Raw genomic sequence first — 22,540 nt, 5'->3', positions numbered from 1 at the left:
CCCTTAGAGGTTTCCTTGCAATGTCTTTCCTACGTCCAGTAAGACGCAGACAGATACGTGCTCGCACTAGAGCATGATCTGAGTCTAAACATGTGCCCCAGAATGATCGACAGTCTTCTATCGAGCCCCTCCATCGGTGGCTGATAGCGATGTGATCTAATTGGGTCCAACGTTGGGACGTATTCAGTGGTCGCCATGTTAAAAGATGTTTTCCCTTGTGCTTAAAGTTAGTATTTGCAAGAAACAGGTGGTTATTTGAGCATAGCTGCAACAGACGGTCGTCATTATCGTTTCTTCGGGCCACGACATCATAAGACCCACCCAGGTGTCTTACTCTTTCGCTTAGTTTACCTACTTGAGCATTACGGTCATCAGCCACTACTACTATATCAGAGCGCGTAGCTTTACGGAGAAGGTCAGAAAGGTTTCTGTAAGACTCATCTTTTACATCATCTGAGCTGCAGTCAGTGGGAGAGTAGGCAGAGACGACGAAGAGGCAACGACGAGTTTCCCTATCTTTCCGAGTACTTACTATTCCGTTTAGTCGGACAGCGCATAGACGACTGTCTACTGGGATCCAGTCTAAAAGAGCTAGTTCTGCCTAACGACTCAATGCTATACCTACGCCAGCGAGGCCACGGGAAGCAGCATCAAGGCTTCCAGATACACGAAGTGTGAATCAAGTTGGTTCTTTATTTTGACATGGTGAGGTCAAATGAATGACGCTGCTCGGATCCTGTTTGCGCGTTTCAGAGACGTGTTAGTTCCGTTTTTTAAAGGGCCTTACCGCCGTAGACGGAAATCTGTGAGGTGAGATGAGGCGTGACATTTTAGGACCTTTTCTAACCTCTTCCTTCCTCGTGAGAAGGCAGCATCGCTGCAGATGCTGGTTGTCCGAGGGAAACACCTTACTGCTGTCACACCCCTCTACAGTCAGCAGTACGACTTCACCCTCAGACCTTGAGTTGCTGCTTTTAGTCTTACCGTTCTCCAATCGGCCTGCCTAGCATGGTAGAACCTACAGGGACACATGTTCCAGCCAATATAGATCGGTTGGATCATCATGATAGGCAAGCCCGACCACCACGTCAAGGTAGCAGCTACGGTCGGGACTATTTTTAGTAGCATACTAGAATTTTCAGGAAAACCCAAGGACTTCTAAAATACTATAAAAACCCTATATTTTCTGTACATAAATGAACCTTTGGAGTAAAGTGCCTTTCGCATATTTTGCGCCTTTTCTCTCGTGCTGAAGTCGCTATGTAGTTCTACCTTAGGGGTTACGAGACTAGCTTAAGATCCGAGTACAGCGTTCAATTAACAAGAATTATCATAACGAAAAAAATGAAGGTATAAATATGAGCGAACCTAGTAATTAATCTACACTGAAATAAAATGAAGATTTAGTAACTACGGTGAATTTATGACCTGAACTTGTATACCTTTAGCTTTGACTAAATATTAAACATAATAAACAACGTCCAAATAACTTGAATAATTGTCCAGTTCATAGTTCTTGTATGTACAACCATTGACCACTGAAGCCTAGGGTAAATACCACTAAGCCAGGATACATGCAGTCCAACACGAAGCCAGGTGTATGCTTCATTAAATATTTTTGGGTCATGTTAATGATCCTTCCACAGGTTCACCTGTGTTGAGTCGAGTTAGACCGCAGGCTCCACTCCTGGTGGTTCCCTTCCGTCAATTCCTTAAGGTTCTAGCTTTGCAACCATACTCCCCCGGAGCCCAAAGACTTAAAGGTTTCCCAGGAACTGCCTGCGATGTTAATTATAGAACCAACGCGGATCGTCAGTTGGCATCGTTTATGGTCAGAACTACGACGGTATCTGATCGTTTTCAAAAATCTGAATTTCGCTCCTGATCAATGAAAATATTTTTGGCAAATGCTTTCGCTGTTGTTTGTCTGGCGGCGATCCCACAATTTCACCCGTAACACCGCCATACAAATGCCCCCGTCTGTCCCTCTTAACCATTACTTCGCATCCGAAAACCAACAAAATAGAACCGAAGTCCTGTTTCATCATTCCACGTAAGAATTTTCAGACACACAGACCTGCTTTGAGCACTCAAATTTGTTCAAAGTAAAGATGCCGTCCGCTCTCGACACCCGTTTAACACAGACACGGCTGAAAGGCTGCACAGCCACTACACCGAGCTGAACTCTGGTCCTGATTGTAATCAAAACCGTGAACGAACAACGGCATGCGATCACACGACCCAGATCCAACTACGAGCTTTTTAACTGCAGCAACTTTAATATACGTTTTTGGAGCTGGAGTTATCGCGGCTGCTGGCACCAGACTTGCCCTCCAATTGGTCCTCGTTAAAAGACTTAAATTGCACTCATTCGAATTACGGCGCCTCAATTGAGTCCCGTATACGTATTTTTCGTCGCTACCTCCCCTTGCCAGGAGTAGGTAATTTTCGCGCCTGATGCCGTCCTTGGATGGGGTGGCCATTTCCCAGGCTCCCTCTCCGGAATCGAACCCTGATTCCCTGTTACCCGTTATTATCATGGTAGGCATATCACCTACCAACAAATTGGTAGGGCAGATATTTGAAAGATCCGTCGCCAACACAAGGCCGACTGCGATCAGTAAAGTTATCCAGAGTCATCACAGAATGTAACAGACACAGCCGAAGCCGCACCCGACTGGTTCTGTTCTAATAAATGCGCCCGTCCCCTTGCGAGTCAGGGATTCATGGCATGTATTAGCTTTAGAATCACTACAGTTATCCATGTAGCATTTACGATCTAAGGAATCATAGCTGATTTAATGAGCGATTCGCGGTCTCACCTTTTTAAGGTATGTACTTAGACATGCATGGCCTAATCTCTGAGACAAGCATGTGACTACTGGCAGGATCAACCAGTTTGTTCACAGTTATATAATATACCCTTGTGGGCCAGGGTAATTTTGCATTAGCTTTCAGGAGAACCAGACACCATCCAGACTTTCACGTGACAACCCAAATATTACAGTTCAATCTCTTTTAACAGGAGAGCCTAAAGCCGCCCTCAGGCTTAACCAGAGTAGTACAGCTCAATCCCGCTCCACAAGAAAACCAGACACTATATGGGCTTCAACGCTACAGTCTGAATAGTACAGCTCAATCCTATGTACATATCAGGAAAAAAATACCTAATTCAAATATACTGTTCTACATGATAATGCTTAGATAAACCGAAACATTTAGGAGGAACGAAGAGATTTCAGTTATATTAATATTCCCACTTGTGGTAAGTTGAAATTGATAGACTATACACGAATAGGTGATAGACATACTTTAAGTTTACGCCACTGACGACGATGAAGGCTCAAACATTTTTCTGCGTATTTCTCTCGATGTTCTCGATGATGAGACGCTCGAAGATCATATGCATCACGGTCTTCTTTAACTTTGTCTTGTATTTTTATACACCGTCGATATCGCTGAACTTCATTCGCTCGCTTCTAAAATGATTCGTGAAAACGAAAAAGGCAACAAAACTTACAGTCTAATTATTCAACAAAACATTTCAGATAATGTATATGTAATGCATTACAAGTTATTCATATGAAAAAATGAAAAGTATCTTATGGGGATTTATATAGACTAGTGTCAAATTAATGAGATACACATATTGGACAAAAAGTCGATACTTTCGATAACTGCGAGGAATTACTAAATCCCAAATAAAGAATCGCATTAAAATGAAATGTATTTAAAAAGCCAACAATTTATAGGCGCCTAGTCATAGTAATTACTACATTTCCCATGTTTTAATGGCTGAAAATTGAGAAAGATGTTTATAGTATATACATCAAATTCGAATGGTATTATGATCTGTACTTTTTATGTTACTAAATAATGGCATTCCATGAATATTTCAAGAAATTTCACACTAAACAGCATGGAGAGTACTAATTTTGATGCATTATTAATAATCTGCGGATATTATATTGTGTATTATGTTTTGTGTCAATACATCATCTGATATACAATGTTTAATCATACTCATCAAGTCACATACTTAATATAGCAGAAAAATAAGTAGGATGAAGATATATCTATGTAATCAACCGTTTAGCTGTTCTTCAGCGAGGGGAATGTCAGTAATCCCGACAAGTCCGTCTCTTAAGCAAACATTAGTCATGAACATGGCATTAATTAATTAGTTTTCATTCAGCTACTTAACAATCAAGATAACTGATCAAAACTGTAATTATTATTCAGAAGTCGTATGGAAACATGTTTGCAATGAACAATTCTGATATTAATATCAGTTTGCAATGAAAATCATCCTCAACCTCATCGAATCTCCATAATCCCATCCAATGGAAATAAAGAATGGCCTACAAGTCATATAAAAAAGCAAGAAGTAAAAAACTTACCGTAGATTCTAGCTCTAGGATAAGATCTCCTGCACAGGGGAGATCTTTCCAACCGGCTACTCGGGCTACAAATCCGGGGTTAACTGAATCCACAGGTTTTCCTGTATCGGTTAGCAAGATTCGTGGGGTACAGACTGCTTCACCAGCTATAAGTGGACCACTATTGGGTGATTTACGCAAAACACCTCGAGTGATAAGACAGGTAGCCGTTTTTCTATAACAGAAGGGTTTTAAGTATCTGTTGGTTAGAAAGAACCCAATAATAGGTGAAAATTACATAATTTAAAGAACTTCGTTCCTTTAGATTATCTAAGACCACAAACTACTGATTGTGACTGAAATCAGAAGAAAAAACGACACGTCACGTTATAGGAAGAAGGAAATTAGAAAAATGTTAGTCTATGATTGAAAACACCTTTGCACCTAACAAAGGTACATAAGATAAAATGATTTTGTGCTAATTTTCAAATACTTTGAAGATGGTTTTCACCCAAACTGATATAATTTGAAGTATCAATGAACATCAGGGAGCAGCAGACAGCTGTTTCTTTTCAGTACGAGATATTTCAACAGTGGATAGGCACAAGTCTACACAAAATCGAGCCCATAAACACCAAGTTCCAAATCAGCCCATAAAGTACAAACTAATATCTACACTAGTCATATTACTTGTCTTCGGCACACTTCCAAATACAGGTATGTAATACGTATTATAGTCCCTGTAATAGGTAAGCCTATGGCATTTGCTTTTGAACTCAATTAAGTGCCACTTTTGTAAGTGTTGAATATGGACTAGTATCATACTGAGGAAATGGTTTTAAGAGAAAATATCATGTTCTGAATAATTTTTTTTAAAATCGCGATACATTAGACAATAAGTGATCTTAAACACATAAACACGAGCACAAATACGGAAATTAAATAAGTAACTGATAATTACCCAATCCCATGAAGTGTTTCCGATTCTAAAACAACACCTTCAGCCAATCCAGTATGATCTGCTTTCAACTCCATTAATTCAGCTTGGAGAATAATAGCGTCTAATAATTCAGAAAGATTTATTCGTTTTAATGCTGATATTGGAACTGCTTGTATATCACCACCCAATTGTTCAGTTAAAACTTCATAAGTAGCTAGACCTTGCACTACTTTATCCTAATATATAAAAAAATTCGAAGTTAGTGTTTTTGGCTGGCATACCATTCGATGATTACGTAAATGTTAGCATAAAGTCTAATTTCACATTTTGCAGTTTTACCTTTATTTAGATCTACCAACAATACATAAAAACACATACAACAAGCTAAAGAAACTCTAGTTAGAGGTTAGTCGAACAAGACATTAAACTTGAATACACGAATAAATGAAGACAACGAAATCACCAAAACGAACTAAATTAATGGTTGCGGAATAACGAGAAGCTTACTTCTATACGAAGTAGATTCTGATGATGTCCATAACAACAATGAAAAGGTCGATAATAAACTATCTAGCGCAGAGAAGTGAACAACATTAAGCGTCCACGTGAACTACAGGTTGAAACCATCACTTTACAAGTTACGTTAGATTGGATTTGAAACTAGATACTATGTGGGTCGACAGTAGTGATGTGAATATATATATCGCTTAATCGTACAGATTGTCATTTACTTATTGTTGTAATCTTATTGGAAGCACAAAAAACGCATACAAAATATCTAGTCAACATTGGCCTGTTCATGCAGTCTTATGACCACCTAGAGGGACAGTGCGAGCACGCGTATAGTATGTTTCTGTCCATCTAGGTGTCAAATGATGCCTCAAAACTGGTATGCGTCAAAACCTGAACTAATTACTGAAGACTAAATTTACCCAGCTTGTAAATCGCCGTCACAACATAACATTATTCAAGATTCACCCTCAAGATACCACAGATATTCTAGTTTGACAACACTTCACCAGTAACATCTTCTATAATTGAATCGCGCCCACCCAGTAAAATCAAGTCAGAAGCGAGGAGGTTGGAAGATATATTTGATTAGATTATCAGTATATCGAGGAGTGACTGATCTAATCTGGCTAGTGGTCGCAGGAGACGCTGAGCACGCTGTTCCAAACCGTGATCTGGCGGGGATGCATGACCGAGCATCTTCAGCTAGTTCAGTCCATTAAAACTGACGTGGTCAGCGCCCAATGTCGAACACTTGCAGAGCTATTGATTTTGGGGATTTACTTACAGCTACAACCCTATATCACGCATCATTACGACGGAACCACTTTTGCTACTTCAAGGATGGACTTTATAAGACATAGTGTGGCTGAACTCAAATCAAGTCTACCGCTTCCGCAAAATCTTACGAATTTTCGGGGTGACGCACCAATCATTTTGTGACATTTGACCTTCAAGTGCTCAACAACCTCTAACAGTGGACGATACCCCTGAAGGGTTGCTCAAGGCTATTTCGTTCTCATGTTTTCCGTATGTACTTTGTTTCCGTTACAATACTCTCATGCTAAGCATTTTTATCCTGAGTCTTTATAGCGAAGCTTCAGTGTATTTCAGTTACTACTGTGTGTTAACAATAACATTTCTCAAGTCCTCATGCCTCAAAAAAACAAAAATGTTGATACCACTTAGTATTTTAAAACATTTTAATCGTCTCGTCCTATCTATATCGAGGAGGGCTCCACTTCAAACCCATCGGGAGTCTCAAAACCAACTTAAGCGTGGGGCTAGTGTTCCAGAAGCAGGAGGATTTAAATAGAATCCAATGATCCGGACATGGTCCAATCTACTATACTAAAAGAAACGCCATGGATCTTGGGAACAATTTTGGATGTAGTTTTATCACATTCGTTAAACAAGGAAGTGATTCCTGATAGTTGGAAGCCAAAATACATAACATTGATTTTCAGAGGTGGCCGTGGTAATGAACCTTCAATCCAACCGTCGGTAGTATTTCTGCCAGTATTCTTTGAGGTTATGATATCCTTGATTTACGATGGCTTATGCAGCTATCTGCTATCTTAACTTATTTTTACCTCGAAAACAGTTTCAGGTGGACTCATACCTGCATCACCAATCGGCTAACGGTGGTGAACAGATTACTTGGTGCTGTTCAGTGAAGACGCTGAAATAATGCAGTCTTATGACCACCTAGAGGGACAGTGCAAGCATGCGTATAGTATGTTTCTGTCCATCTAGGTGTCAAATGCTGCCTCAAAACTGGTATGCGTCAAGGTCTGAACTTAGCTTGGAAGTCTTATCAACCCTGATAAGTTGGTGTCTGGCAAAGTCTCATCACGTGTTCAAGTGGCCCGGTTGGTGACACTATTTTTGGCGTACGTGCGTTTACTGGGCAACAGTTCGCTCCGTTCTTTATGGGCGTGAAACGCGACCTTTTAAAATCAAGGATATTTGCAGGTCACTAGTGCTTGATATTAGGTACCTTCGAGGCATTTCTAGTGTACGCTGGGACCACTAAGTTGACGATCCTCACGTTGTATGCAGAGTACTAGGTGAGTACGAGAAAGTAACTTATAAGGTAATAAACCTTTGCTGGCTGAGAATATCGGGACACATATTACGTTTGCCCATCCACCAAACAACTCAATACTTAATAAGACCCAATGCAGGTGTATTGGGATAAATCTAGATGCGACCAAACTAAATCATTGCACTAATCCATGAAAACACTAACCTTTGAACTGAGCTTTGTTGGTAGGTGCAGGTGCAAACTACCTGGTTGGCGTCCGTGTGACTATCATAAACAACTGTTAGAGAATCTGAATGACATGACTCAAAATCTTTGGCAATGGTGCAGGTGTATTCGCTCTTTCTCTTCCCTCAGGTTCCAAGTTTCTAAATTCCCCATAAACTTCTTTCTATTATTTCACCAATGTATGTTTTCTTGTTGAATAGTATCTTGGGTGTTTAATCTATTCTATTACCTCTAATCATGTTACTTCCTCCACTAAACTGGAATTTGCTATGAGAATTTCACCTTGCTATGCTAATAGGGCACGGAAACTTGAACTGACGTGTATGTGTGTCAGGTTCTAAGTTGGATTTGACTAGCTGAGTAAAATGTTACCTCGTTACAGTAATCTCATCCTTTCAAAAACCCAAGAGATTGATATCCTATCGCAAATCTTTGCTGAACAGTTATCTGTGTTTTATACCCGTCATCAGTACCTCAGGATAACAGAAGCCGGTGATGACTGGGTGAGATATGTAGGTTTAATTAATCGCAAATGCAAGTAGTTTAAACAATCGGCAGTGAAAGAAGATCAGTTTAAGAGTTTTATGTTTGTGTGCAGCCTCTAATCTCCTGAAGATGCTGATGTCAGAAACAGAATTTTAAGTAAAATTGAACAATGTCCAAACAGAACACTGCAAAAAGTAACCACAGAATACCAGGAATCGGTAAACTTGAAACATGATACCTCCATAGTTGAAAGCAATAGCCTCTGTACATCCATGCTGTAAGCAAAAAGAAAGATTCCAGCCTTCAAAAACCATACCGCACAGACAACCAGCCTTCATCTCCATGCTGGTCATGGGGAAGTTGGTATTACAATAATTATTGTCCACATAAAGATTATCGTTGCGCTAAATGTCACCATAAAGGTCATAAAGAAGCCAGCTGCAGAAAAAGAACCCATCGACATCATCTGTCGAGACCATATTTCAAGAAATACAGACCTCGCGAGATAACTAAATATCGGTAGTTCATAACCGAAAAGGCGTTTACCGCCGAAGAAGATATGTAACTGAGGACGTTATTATTAAACACCGTATTCGTCTTCAACTCGATACAGCATCTGACATTACTCTTATCAGCCCAGAAACTTAGAAGAATATTGGAAGACCCTCAGTTCACCAACGACGATGCTAACACACAGTGCTTCCGATGGAGAGTTTAATATTGTTTCCTGCACTGTTTCTAAAGGTAATACAACTACGAATGCAATAGTACATCCAGCTGACGAGTCCCGAATAGGATGAAACGCGCCTCCTGGAATCCACTATTAGCCACTATCCATCTTTGCTTATAATGCTTGTGAATTAAGGGTATATCGAGGCAATACTCACAGTAGGCACATATGCCAATAAGAGATTGGTCAATTTCAGTCCTAAACATTAATGGGAAGATTCAAACAAACAGTACTAAGTGAATTTGGATTTACAAATGTTATTAATCTGCTTTTTCAAATTCTATGTTTTTAATTAAACTATTTATTAGATTCACTTACTATTTCAAAGCAAATTAGCTTTATTCTCTCGTCAACAATCTGATTCGTAAAATTGATTCACGAACCTCGGTTGTTTGCTCTTACTCAGTAGATACTCTACACAACTTTTTGAATTATGATTGATATTCCGCTGAGTTTCATCTTGTTTGCCGATAAGTTTATGTGGAGTGCTGTAACTAGGAATAACCTATACTTGTGTCAGGTTCCATGCTATCTACAATCGATTGGTTGAAAAATTTGGTCATTAAAACAACCAAACCTACTATAATTTTATGAGACGTAAATAAAAGTTTAATTATTATTATTATTCAGTGCTTGAAAACAGAATGAATTTTTGCTTACCATACTGATATCGTGTTTATCAATTTTATTGATTGCGACAACTATAGGAGCTAAAACGATAATATACATAATATCCATTTAGATTGTTTCATTTAAAAATTCATCATAATCTAAAATAATATGCGATTTACAAATTGAATTGATTATCTATTGAATAGTATTTGAAGGCCGAACTTAATCTTGATAGAAATGAGCTTACAATCTTTTATTAACAATGGTTAGGGTTACATGGCAGTACCATTATCTCTTACATCCCTAGAGCATGACTCAAACTTACATTGATTAATATTGAATAAATAATTTAAGGCTTGACATGGTGTGCATGTAAGGTTACTGTCGGTCCCAAACCTAGATAGACGAAGAGGGTTGGACATGAGATTATATATTCTATTCCTTGAAAAACAACATTGCCAAAAACGCTGACCGCAAAAATAACTCTAACCCTTTAAACTACAACCTGGGAGTTGAAGAGTCTTTATACTGAAGGGTTGTAACACCTCAGATGAAGACAAGATATCTGTCTATCAAGAAAAATACTAGTATACTGTGCAGCCGTTTAGGCTGTTCTACTTTACGGTTACGAAACGTGACCATTAAGCGTAGAAGATACTCGTAAGCTATTAGTATTTGACCACATATGAATTGGAAATATTGCTCGCATCTGCTGGGATCATTGGCTAAGTAGTAGTGAGGTTAAACGCAGGGTATTAGAGAATGTTGGTAAATTAGTTGATGAGGTGATGAATTTTCATCGACTGAGATGGTTGGGCCACGTGTTACGTATGCCTGAACACCGATTACCACGACGCGTAATGTTGACTAGTATAGGGAATGGTTGGAAGAGAGTTAGGGGCGGTCAAACCAAAAGGTGGCATCACCTCTTGAAGTCACTAACTTCTAGTCTGAGCCATGTTGGTAGATTCAGACTATTTGGTTGGGGTCTGCGTGAATATCATAACCAATGGTTGGAGACTGGGTGACATGGCTCAGAATTAATCACAATGGGGTAGGTGTATACACTCTTTGTTCTTCCCTTAAACTATGAGATTAAAATTGTTTCACATCTGTCTTTCTTTCTGTACTATATCCTTATATGAAATCTCAATTTTATATATTACCACCATAGAATTCGGTGTTCATCATGTTGTGCTAATGAGGTAGGCCGCAGTCCATCATAGACAACTCCCCTGGGAAAGACCTGGTCAAAGTCGGGGTGGACAACAACGGGTACGAAGACATCACAAGGCAACATGGACCAGGAGTAAGGGACGAGAAAGATGAGAGGCTAGTAGATCTTCGTGTTTTCAATATGATAATAGGTGGTACCATTTTCCCCACAAATACATAAACATAACTATATGGGCTTCACTAAATTACACCACAGAAAACCAGATCAACCATTGCTGCATAAACAAAAAATTCAGAAGGTACATGGAAGAAATAAAAACAAAGAGACGAGCTGATACCGCTTCAGCTCACCATCTGGTTGTGGCTGAGCTAAAACGGAAGTTAAAGAAACACTGGACAATTAGACAAAGAGCGCGACAAGAGTTTAACACACCCTTCCTAAGAGATGCTGACCAACTCAGGGAGTTCAAAATAGCTCTCAACAACAAGTCCCAACCCTTACAAGATCTAATAGAAGGGAGGACACTATGGAGAGAAACTGGGGAGAGATTACAGAAGCGATAGTTTCCACATGCCATATGTTGGGTTCGAAGAAGTGCCAGAATAAACAATGGATCTCTGTTGATACCCCGGACAAGTTTCAGGAAAGGAAGAACGATAAGAGAATAACCAACAATAGCAACGAAACAAGAGCAAAGAAACCCAAAACACAGGACGAATATAAAGAATCAAGCAAACGAGTGAAGAAGAAGCATTAGATGTGATAAGCAGAAGTATGTGGAAGACCTAGCAATGACAGCAGAAGCTGCAATTGAAGGAAATATGAGAGAATTATATGATACAAATAAGAAACTAGCATGAAAATATGGTAAACCAGACTAACCAGTCAAGAACGAAGGTAGATAAATCCCTGGAGGTCAAGATCAGCGAAACAGGTGGGTGGAACACTTTGGAGGGCTCTTGAATAGACCAGCCTCACTGGGCCCACTACACATAGATACCGCACACGGCGACCTTTATACAAATGTTACAACAACAATAGTCGAAGAAATCAGACAAATTAAATGGCAAACCAACAGGACTAGATAGTATACCAGCCGAGATATGGAAGTCAGATGTAGGGGTAACTGCAAAGATGCTCCATGTTCTTTGGAAGGAATTTGGAAGGACGAGCAAGAATCAACAGACTAGAAAGAGAGATGCCTCGTCAAGATATTGAAGAAGGGAGATTTTAGTAAGTGTAAGAACTACGGAAGAATCACAGTACTGTCAGTGTCAGGAAAAAGTTACAAGTGTTGCTAAACCGAATGAAAGATTCAGTAGAGAGGCGCCCAGCATCAGGACCAAACCGAGACACTGTGGATCATTCTTGATCAACCAATCGAATGGAACTCATTGCTATACGCCAGGTCCCTTGATTATGAGGAAATATTCGACAACGTGGATAGGAAAACCCTATGGAATTTTCCTTGACACTATAGAGTAGCTCGGAAGGTTGTCACCAGCATATGAAAACCCTAAGAGGGACTGAATTTCAAAATTTCCACAGACGGATTCCAATTGAAAAAGGCAGATTACTCTCGGATTTTCTTTTTCTTCTGGTTGCTAACTGGATTGTGAAAATCTCCACATCTCCGAATAAACATGGAATGTAGTAGACACCTTGGACGCAGTTGCACGATTGGATCTTTCAGATGACTTAACTCTTGTATCCCATACACAGCAACACATGAAAAATAAGATAGCTGGCATAGCAGGGGCTTGCACAGAAGTAAGCCTCAACATTCACAAAGGAGAATCAAGATATTGAAATAACAATGCAGCAAGCAACAACGAAACCACATTTGTTGGCGAAGCTCTGGGAAAGATAGAAGCCCTTAGACACCTGGGTAGGATCACCGATAAACAAGGATGATCTGATGAAGATGTAGAGGTCAGTATTGACAAAACGAGGGTGATGTTCCTACAATTGAAGGACATCTGGAACTACAAAGAACTGTCACCTAACACCACAATCAGGATTTTCAATACAAACATTAAAAGTTCTGTCGTTCGAAGTTGAAACAGCTGTCTATGCAAGATACTCCAGATCAATTAGCCAAAGTCTATCGGTAATAACTTACCTTCGCAGAGAACAATCCAACTTTTAGATGAGGAGGAAATTAGGAACAGACGTCAAAAGTGAATAAAACGAAATTCGAGGAAATTATCAAACTGCATCATACGGTAAGCCCTAATTTAGAATACCCGAATCAGAAGGAAAAGAAACAGACAAAATAACACATGACGTCGGGAATGAGAAGTAGACATCAAGACCATGAATAGTAACAAGTGGAAAGGAAAGCTAAAGACAGCTGTTTAGGGATTTCTGATCTAGAGCCAATGATTCATGAGGGGTAACATTATTAAGCAAGCAAGTTATTCTAAGTTCAAGAAGCGAGAAACAATGAAATATGCAAGAGAATAGAATTAGAAATAATTTTACCCCGTTAATTCGATCGTAACTAGACTGATTTCTTTTAAGATACGAAACAAGTGTATAATACATTTCATGTACACCACTTCCCCAACAATACATATTTTTACCCTTAGTTACATAATTTAGCTTGATAGACATTAAGTTTGATTAAGGAACACTTACTCCATTTGTGTTGAATATTAACAAAAATTTCATGTATATCCAAATACCATACGTTCGGACTGCCTTTAGAATTGGTTATATCAAGTGGTGTTTATCAGGGCTGCTCACTTTACCCCATTTTTATTTAATTTTCTCATAGACATTCTTCGGGAGATAAAGGTTTCAGTATGTGGTTATCGGGGACTGACCTACTACCAGGAAATTCAATTGTTAACTCAGGATATGTACATGAAATAGTCGGGTTTGGCGAAAACGCTGTAAAAATGAGGTCATCTGATCGCCTTGAGCAACAACAAATAGATGCTTAGGATGCATTTCTCTCTTTAAACACAAAATGTCGCTCTAGAATTAGTCTGCGTCAACGTCTAAACTAATTATAAGGAAGTAGTTAAGACCATTAGCCACTTCACTAATTTAGAAAGTTCTATCAGCCCTGGTTGGTATCTGACGAAATGTCGACAGGGATTCAGAATGTTCGCCTAGCTTAAGACTAATTGTGTCACTGGCGACTTAAGAGAGATATACGTCTGCCAACCAAAGGATGAATATATTGTGTGGCAGTTTGATCTGTTTTACTTAGTGGCTGTGAAAAGTAGTCTTTAAAAATGAGCGGTATTTGTAGATTACTAGTGCTTAATTATAGAAGTCTTTGAAGCATTAACAGTGCACGCCAGTCAGTCAGTTAGTTACAACGTAGAACTTCGTACGTACGTACATCAGTTCGAGTTGCCATACTACATTAGCACAGAGATGCAGTTGTCCATTCAAATCCCTTATTGGTAGAAGTAGTAAGAGTATAAGTATTATGTGAAAGATAAGGGTTTGAAGATGTTATTGAAGGAGTATAATCCAGTGAAATAAATTTGGAAAGAGAAAAAGGAAAAGGACACAAATAATTCAGAAGATTAGAATTTGGGAGAACACAAAGAGTGGATACACCTTCGCCATTGCAAACGATTTTGAGCCATGTCATTCAAGGTCTCTAACCATCGATTGCTATCATCTCGCGAATCCCAACCAGGTAGTCTACACCTACCAACATGGCTCAGTCCACTTGTCAGTGACTTCATGGATTTATGCCACGTTTTGGTCTGGCCGCCCCTAGCTTTCTTCCAACCTACTCCTAAACCATAAAACACTGCACGTCGGGGCAGTCAGTGGTTGAGCATACGTAACACGTGTTTCAACCATCTCAACTGATGAAGTTTTACTACTTCATCAATCGATTTGACATCCTTACCTAGTACCCGTTCCCTAACATCTGCATTACTTACTCGGTGATCCCAGGATATACGAACAATACTTTGAAGACATCTATGATCGAAAACTAGTAGCCTACGAATATCCTCTACTCTTATCGGCCATGTTTCACTGCCATAAAGTAGGACGGAACGGACTGCTGCACAGTAAACCCGTCCTTTGGTTGCTAGACGGATATCTCGCCTACGCCATAAATGATGCAAGTTGGCGAAAGCTAGACGAGCCTTCTGTATCCGTGCTGAGATTTCGTCATACACCAGACCACAAGGGTTGATGAGACTCCCAAGATAAGTGAAGCTGTTAACACGCTCAACTACTTCACTCCCTATCACTAGTTCAGGTGTCCATGCAACCCAATCCTGAAGTAACATTTTGCACTTCGAGGGAGAGAATCGCATCCCGAACATGCCTGCATTGTTGCTTATGGTGGTCAGAAGACTGCATTTTGTCAGCGTCTTCACCAAATAAAACTATGTCGTCGGCGTATTCTAAGTCAATAAGTGAGCCTCCTGGTAAAAGTTCAACTCCAGGAGATTGAGATGATGAAAGTGTTATCTCCAAAAGCACGCCGACGACAAAGTTAAACAAGAATGGGGAGAGTGGACAGCCCTGACGAACACCACTTGAGGTAACCAATTCTGATGACAGTTCGCCATAGGCTCTAACTCGACCAGTTGTGTTCGAGTAGAGAGCCTTTATGAGGTTAATGTACTTCTTTGGTACTCCTTTCACTGACAAACACTGCCATAAAACCTCACGATCAACGGAGTCAAATGCCGCCTTAAGGTCGAGAAATACTACTATTGTGGGACGTCTGAATGTATGTCTATGTTCTAGGACCTGACGTAGAGTGAATATCTGGTCTATGCAACCACGTCCAGGTCGGAAACCATTATGGCTTTCTCTAGTCTGCTCTTCGCGAGCTTTGGTTAGGCGTCCAAGTATTATTGAAGCTAATATTTTAGACACTATATTAGTCAAACTGATTCCTCTGTGATTGTCACAGGAGGACTTTTGTCCTTTCTTATAGACTGGCACAATCAGTGATTGGGACCAGTCAGATGGAATTACGTCCAGTTCCCAGATTCTACTTAAGACCTCAGTCAATTTCGCTGCTAGTACTGGACCACCATCCTTAAAAATCTCAGGGGTAAACCTATCAGGGCCTGCGGCTCTCCCTCGCTTCAGATTTCCTATAGCTTTTTCAACCTCGTAGAGAGTTGGAGGACTTACCTCAATTTGCCATTCAGGACGACTGGGGATCGTGGGTAACTGAAGTGTGGCTGAAGGCCAGTTGAACTGATCCCTAAAGTGTTCTGCCCATCGATCCAATCTCCTGGATTGAGAATGAATGATATGTCCATCTTTATCTGAGATAGTTTCACTGATACATGGGTTCCTAATACCGGTTTCTTTAATAAGTCTGAATAGCTGTCTGCTGTTACCTATTGCCGCTGCCTTTTCCATCTCTCTTGCTTTCGCTACCCACCACTGTTCACGATCATTGCGTAGGCTTCTTATTAGCCTTCGCTTAAGCTGACTCCGCTCTTCGTTATGTTCAGAGCCAGATGGGATGAGTTTTCGAGCATCTATCAGTGCGGTAGATGCTGTTGAGATCCATTGTTTCTCCCTAATCTTATGGTTTACCTTACTAGCGGATATCACCGCTGGTTCCACAGCTTTACAGATGTCATTCCACGCTGCCTCGTGGTGGGCACAACTTACATGTCTGTCTAACTGTTTTTCCAGTTGTCCCTGAAATATATTCTTAGCTTGTCTATCATTTAGTAGAACCCTTAGAGGTTTCCTTGCAATGTCTTTCCTACGTCCAGTAAGACGCAGACAGATACGTGCTCGCACTAGAGCATGATCTGAGTCTAAACATGTGCCCCAGAATGATCGACAGTCTTCTATCGAGCCCCTCCATCGGTGGCTGATAGCGATGTGATCTAATTGGGTCCAACGTTGGGACGTATTCAGTGGTCGCCATGTTAAAAGATGTTTTCCCTTGTGCTTAAAGTTAGTATTTGCAAGAAACAGGTGGTTATTTGAGCATAGCTGCAACAGACGGTCGTCATTATCGTTTCTTCGGGCCACGACATCATAAGACCCACCCAGGTGTCTTACTCTTTCGCTTAGTTTACCTACTTGAGCATTACGGTCATCAGCCACTACTACTATATCAGAGCGCGTAGCTTTACGGAGAAGGTCAGAAAGGTTTCTGTAAGACTCATCTTTTACATCATCTGAGCTGCAGTCAGTGGGAGAGTAGGCAGAGACGACGAAGAGGCAACGACGAGTTTCCCTATCTTTCCGAGTACTTACTATTCCGTTTAGTCGGACAGCGCATAGACGACTGTCTACTGGGATCCAGTCTAAAAGAGCTAGTTCTGCCCTAGGACTTAATGATATACCTACTCCAGCGAGGCCACGGGAAGCAGCATCAGGGCTTCCGGATACACGAAGCGTGTATCGAGATGGTTCTTTATTTTGATTAGGTGAGGTCAAATGAATGACGCTACTCGGATCTTGTATGCGCGTTTCGGAGACGCAGCACACATCGATGGTTTAAGATTCTAGAGTCCTAGCTAAGGAAGCCTGTTGTCCTATTTGGCACAATGTTCGGACATTAAAAGTTCCTATATGTAGTTTAGAGCGTGGTTTCAGGAGACCAGGAATAACGTTCCGTGTACTCGAATCGTTTGCCCTAGTGGTGCGAGGTGATAAAAGGATGTGAGAAGGGTTAGTCGTGGAGATAAGAGAATTATTAGGAGTAGGAAGGATTTGAAAGTGACCAACTTGGTCTCGTGTGCAGTTACGGGTATGAGGGCTAATATCACTTCCCGGCTGCCCACACCGTGGAAGGGTATTTCTTGAGGGACCTGAAAAAGAAGTTGGATTAGTGTTGGTCTTAACGACCTGGGAGCGTGACCGCAGTGCCCAAGGGACAACTGCAAGAGGCCCGTCACGCACGGCCTTTTTGTGGGGGATTTTTGACGTGTTAACTCCGTTCTTCAAAGGACCTTACCGCCGGAGACGGAAATCCGTGGGATAAGGCGAGGTGTGCATTTTTAGGGTCGACCTTTTCTAACCCCACCCCTCCTTATGGGAAGGCAGCATCGCTGTCATGCTGGTTGTCTGAAGGAAACACCTTACTGTCGTCACACCTCTGTACAGTCGGCAGTACGACTTCGCCTTCGGACCTTGGGATTGCTGCTTTTAGTCTTACCGCTCTTCAACCGACCTGTCTGGCATGGTAGGACCTCGAGGAACGATTGTTCCAGCCAGCATAGCTCGATTGCTTCATCACGATAGGCAAGACCGACCACCACGTCAAGGTAGCAGCAACGGTCGGGGACAGTGCACGTTGGGACCACTGAGTCAGGAATGTTGAGGTTAGACACAGGGTCCTAGGTAAAGATGACAAATTGGCTGTTGAAGGAGCGAATTCTTGAACAAAGTGGTTATGACCGATGACTTGCATGCCTAACCAGCGCCTAAATTGACGCACAATGTTGGTTAGTGTGGGATTAGGTTGGAGAGCTTGGCATCAGCCCATGAATTCACTGATTGTCAAAATGAATCATGTCGGTAAACGTAGTCTACCTGGTTGGGGTAAGCCCGCTAACAATGGGAAAAGCATGGATCAAAACCGAACACAATGGCGGAAATACATTCGCTCTTTGTCTTCTCTTATATCCTGGGCCTTAGAATTGTTGTTTACTTTTCATTCTGTAAATCCAGTTTTTCTTCTTAAATCGTAGTGTGTATGAGTAATCTTTTTTTACATTACTAATATTATCATCACTTCTACTACCCTATCATTTTTTCTAACAATTTCATTTTGCTGAGCTGATGCGGTGTAGCAACTTGCACTGATGCATGAATGTACCACGTTCTACGTCACTTATGGATGACTGACTGCTTGATTGAAATGTCATACTTAACAAGAAAAAAAAGTATACTAACTCGATGAATTCGCGGTTTCCCTAATTAGATTCAAAATCTCCAGACATCTGGCAACTATTCGAGAATCATAAATACGTTTGAGTCAAGTATTATTATTTTATTTATTTAAACACATAAATATTGGTACAAGGAAGCACCAGATAAATATGCGCCTCACAAATCTCCATAGCTCCATAGCCCCCATAGCTCAGTGGTTAGAGCACTGGTCTAGTAAACCAGGGGTCGGGAGTTCAATTTTCCCTGGAGGCAGTGCGTTCGCAGCGCCCTAGTAGCGCAGTAAGTTAACGCGTCAGTTTGAGTCAAGAACTCCCTCAGAATGTTGTAGTACCGCCTACCAATATTGTTTCACATCAATGAGTCATTTTATAAGTTTGACATGTAAACACTGATCTGTCTCAACTCTCACTAAGAAAATAAGATACGAAATAGTTACGATATAGTTTACTTCGAATAATGGATCACTCCAATACTACCTTCAGATCACTTCTAAATTGCAAGTTCATTGACAAGACCTAGTAAAATGATCTGCTCATTGAGAACACAAAACAAACAGATTACGTCTGTACTCTCTGAAACTTATCATTACTAAATACGTTTAAGGGCCTTCCATAAAATAAAACAAACTTATAGGAAAAACTTACTGTTTGTTTCTTTTGCGTAACGAATCGCCTCAACAGTTTGAGGTTTAACCCCATCATCAGCAGCGACTACCAAAAGCATGATATCAGTTGCTTTTGTACTTCGAAAACGAATGCCAGAAAATGCTGCATGGCCTGGAGTATCTAAAAAAGTGATGCTTTTGGAAAATGATACGGGATTGGGATCTGTAGATCCAGCATTGCGTTCAACAGATGACAAAGATACTGTAAATGCACCAAGATGCTGAGTTATACCTCCAAATTCTTCGTCAACAACTCTACTGGAGCGTAACGCATCTAACAAAGTTGTCTTTCCGTGATCCACATGACCCAAGACAGCGACTATGGGGGGGCGTGGTTCACATTTTTCCGGAGGACAAGGTGGTCTAAAAAATGACAGAAACAAGATTTAGACAGAAAATGATGACTCAACTGAAATAAATAAGATATAGAGGTAGACATGATATGGGTCGATTTTCCTCATGTAAAAATGAAAATCAATAATATAATTGGTTTAACCTGAAACAAAACTGTTAATTAACATTAACTTCGAACCGATACCTAAACATGTGTCAGGTAACTAGAACAACATTTTCTGAACACATTTTTTGAAATGAATTGTAATTTAGTTAATGAATGAATCGTAATTATCGCAAACATAAAAAACTTCGTGACCACAATGCGCTTCCTGAGATGAACAAAAAACTCAATTACTAGATACATTTGCAATCATTTAGATACGTTATTCATCATCATCCTTCTAAAAACATCTTTCATGATTAAAACTAAGTATCTTATTTGTAATACCGCCATGTGTACAAAATGATACACATGAACAAAGAAGTAATAATGTAATCCAATAAAGATTCTATACGTAACTAAAAACAAAGGATGTTTAAATCAGGGAAATTCAGGTCTCCAGAATGTGATGGAACCCAGCAAGTGAAAAATCACTTACCTAGCTTTGGGTGACACTTTATATATGAAGGCTAGTGCAACTACGCATCTGAGTAAACTCAAGTATGTGTAGAAGAACTTCGACCTGGAAACTAGTGGTTAAAGGTTAAATGCCTTGACCACTAAGCCACCGCATCAACTCTACAAAGGATCCCATGTCTCCAACAGTTAGGTCACAGTAACATTTCTATTTCAAACAGCAAACAGACTGTGTAGCCTAAACATGTCCGCAAACGAGTTGTCTCACTTCTTAACCTCAAAAAGTGAGAATTAATACATTGGGTAACTTTAGAGACTAATCCCACTGCTGATCACTCTGAAGCTTATAACAATCATTATTTGTCTAACCGCCAGTAAACGTAATGATTTGGAGTAAACAAAACCTAATTAGGCTACTCCGATTATATCCATACACAACTACTTTGGTTCATTTGCTCAAAGCTAAGTGTGTAACTTTAACACTAATTCAGTAATCTAGTTAAATGCATTTTCGTGACTAGGAATCAACAGTTTCGTTGCAAAAGACAAGTCTTTTTCAATAATTTTGTCTAAAACGTTTATCTGCAGTAAACAATGATCATAGAGTATGAAAGTATTATCTTTCTGGTTAATTTGTCTTAGCTTTCAAGTACTATGTCGCAAATTCGAACTGCGCTCCACCTACTTCGGGTCAACCAACCAGGTGGCACTATTATCTCTCATACCAAGTGCCTGATAAATGAGTGAATTCGTTTCTTCTCCCAAGAACTGAAATAAAAATGGAATCAGTCGTCAAATCTATACCTAAAAGTAGAATTTAACCTCGGTATATACAATACTACTGTATCAATGGACTTGAATCTAAACAAAATTACACACCAGCTTAAGATACGCTACATTCTACACTAATTAAAAACGTCAACAATTAAATGTGCAGAGGAAGTGACTTTAAAAACACGTGCTTCTGGGAAAAGCAAAATGATTTTTGCACTCTACTGGGCAGAAGTTGAAACATAATAGAAAAACCACTTTCGAAATTTCTTACTTTTTTAGTGGCTCAGAAAATTTAGTGTTGTATTTAACTTACCCTCATTAAAATTTATTTTACAAATGTTGAGATTAAATTACCTTGGATAAGCATCACAGTCGATTGTTTCGTGAATAATCTGGTGCCTGAACACTGGTGTGAATCCCATTAATTTCACTAGAGTTTCGATGATCGCTTTATCTTCCAACTCTAAAGTTTAACTAACTGTGCAAAAGCAATCATACTAGAATTGTTGTCTGCTTTGTGTTTTGTAACAAGAGCTGAGTTTAAGGTTCTAAGAATTACGTGAGGAGATATTTTAGCAGCTGACGACAATTCCTTGACAGTTATTCCCTCCCATACCTCGAGTTTGCTCTTCTTGGATGTCTTAAAACACATATTAGTAGTTTAATTCTAATTACGAATGCAGGAGAGTGAGATCTTGAACTGTAGCGTACTTTGTAAAATGATGGTGAGTAGCACACTGCCCAATGAACTTTCCATAACTTGAAAATCATTTGCAGTCTTTTAGGAAGGTTTTACACGAAGTGTGATTTGTAATTCCGTGACTTCTTCGACCGTATCGATGATGAACAAGTAATTTGTTTCCCAAATATTTCACGTACCTTTAAAAACAGGGCAGCAAATAATAAAACCCATGTAGAAACATACAAAATTGATGTTTTTGTATCAGTTTGCTGAGATTTTTCTCTCGATTATAGTACCTAAAAAGGAATGAGGAACTAAAAACTACACTCCCACAAATAATTTCTCGAAACTTAAAAATATTATTCGGCATAATACCATGTGATCATAATAAATTAAATATCAGTATACGGTTGTGGAGATTGTTGAGTTGCACTGAGATCATGAACCAATTGGTTTTAGACCACCATTGAAAGTCCGGAAGCACTGGATGATCATACCGTGTTAATGTTTAAATTTAACCAATCCACAATGATGC

At 39.9% G+C, this 22,540-nt stretch overlaps 2 protein-coding genes and 2 non-coding genes across 5 annotated transcripts in view; 2 read left to right on the top strand and 2 right to left on the bottom strand.

Moving 5' to 3' along the window:
- The window catches only part of Smp_167220 (putative mitochondrial translational initiation factor), a gene marked incomplete at its 5' end in the record, with an annotated part of 29,074 nt that extends 7,329 nt beyond the window's left edge, over positions 1-21,745 (bottom strand). The window contains 6 exons of the mRNA XM_018794393.1: positions 3,332-3,479; positions 4,401-4,614; positions 5,341-5,555; positions 9,978-10,027; positions 19,617-19,999; positions 21,678-21,745. Of these exons, the coding sequence (XP_018648810.1) occupies positions 3,332-3,479; positions 4,401-4,614; positions 5,341-5,555; positions 9,978-10,027; positions 19,617-19,999; positions 21,678-21,745 (1,078 nt within the window). The remainder of the gene's footprint in view (positions 1-3,331; positions 3,480-4,400; positions 4,615-5,340; positions 5,556-9,977; positions 10,028-19,616; positions 20,000-21,677) is intronic.
- On the top strand, positions 928-2,963 carry Smp_sma.18s-53.1. 2 transcript variants are annotated; one of them, XR_001974590.1, is made up of 1 exon: positions 928-2,900. It is a non-coding gene; the product is annotated as a ribosomal RNA (ribosomal RNA). The 2 variants fall into 2 exon arrangements; XR_001974589.1 differs by having other exon boundaries at positions 994-2,963.
- On the bottom strand, positions 2,136-2,483 carry Smp_073820 (hypothetical protein; the record flags this gene model as incomplete). The annotated part of the gene is made up of 1 exon (XM_018794394.1): positions 2,136-2,483. The coding sequence occupies one exon, from the start codon at positions 2,481-2,483 to the stop codon at positions 2,136-2,138; it is 348 nt and encodes a 115-aa protein (XP_018648811.1).
- Smp_tRNA_02075_Thr_AGT.1.1 lies at positions 19,152-19,223 on the top strand. Its single transcript has one exon. It is a non-coding gene (tRNA).
- Positions 21,746-22,540: the final 795 nt, after the last annotated feature.

Source organism: Schistosoma mansoni, chromosome 1 (assembly GCF_000237925.1).
Source record: "Schistosoma mansoni strain Puerto Rico chromosome 1, complete genome".
NCBI lineage: Eukaryota > Metazoa > Platyhelminthes > Trematoda > Strigeidida > Schistosomatidae > Schistosoma > Schistosoma mansoni.
Note: the sequence above shows the minus strand (reverse complement) of the source record. Positions and strands in the feature narration are given on the sequence as shown.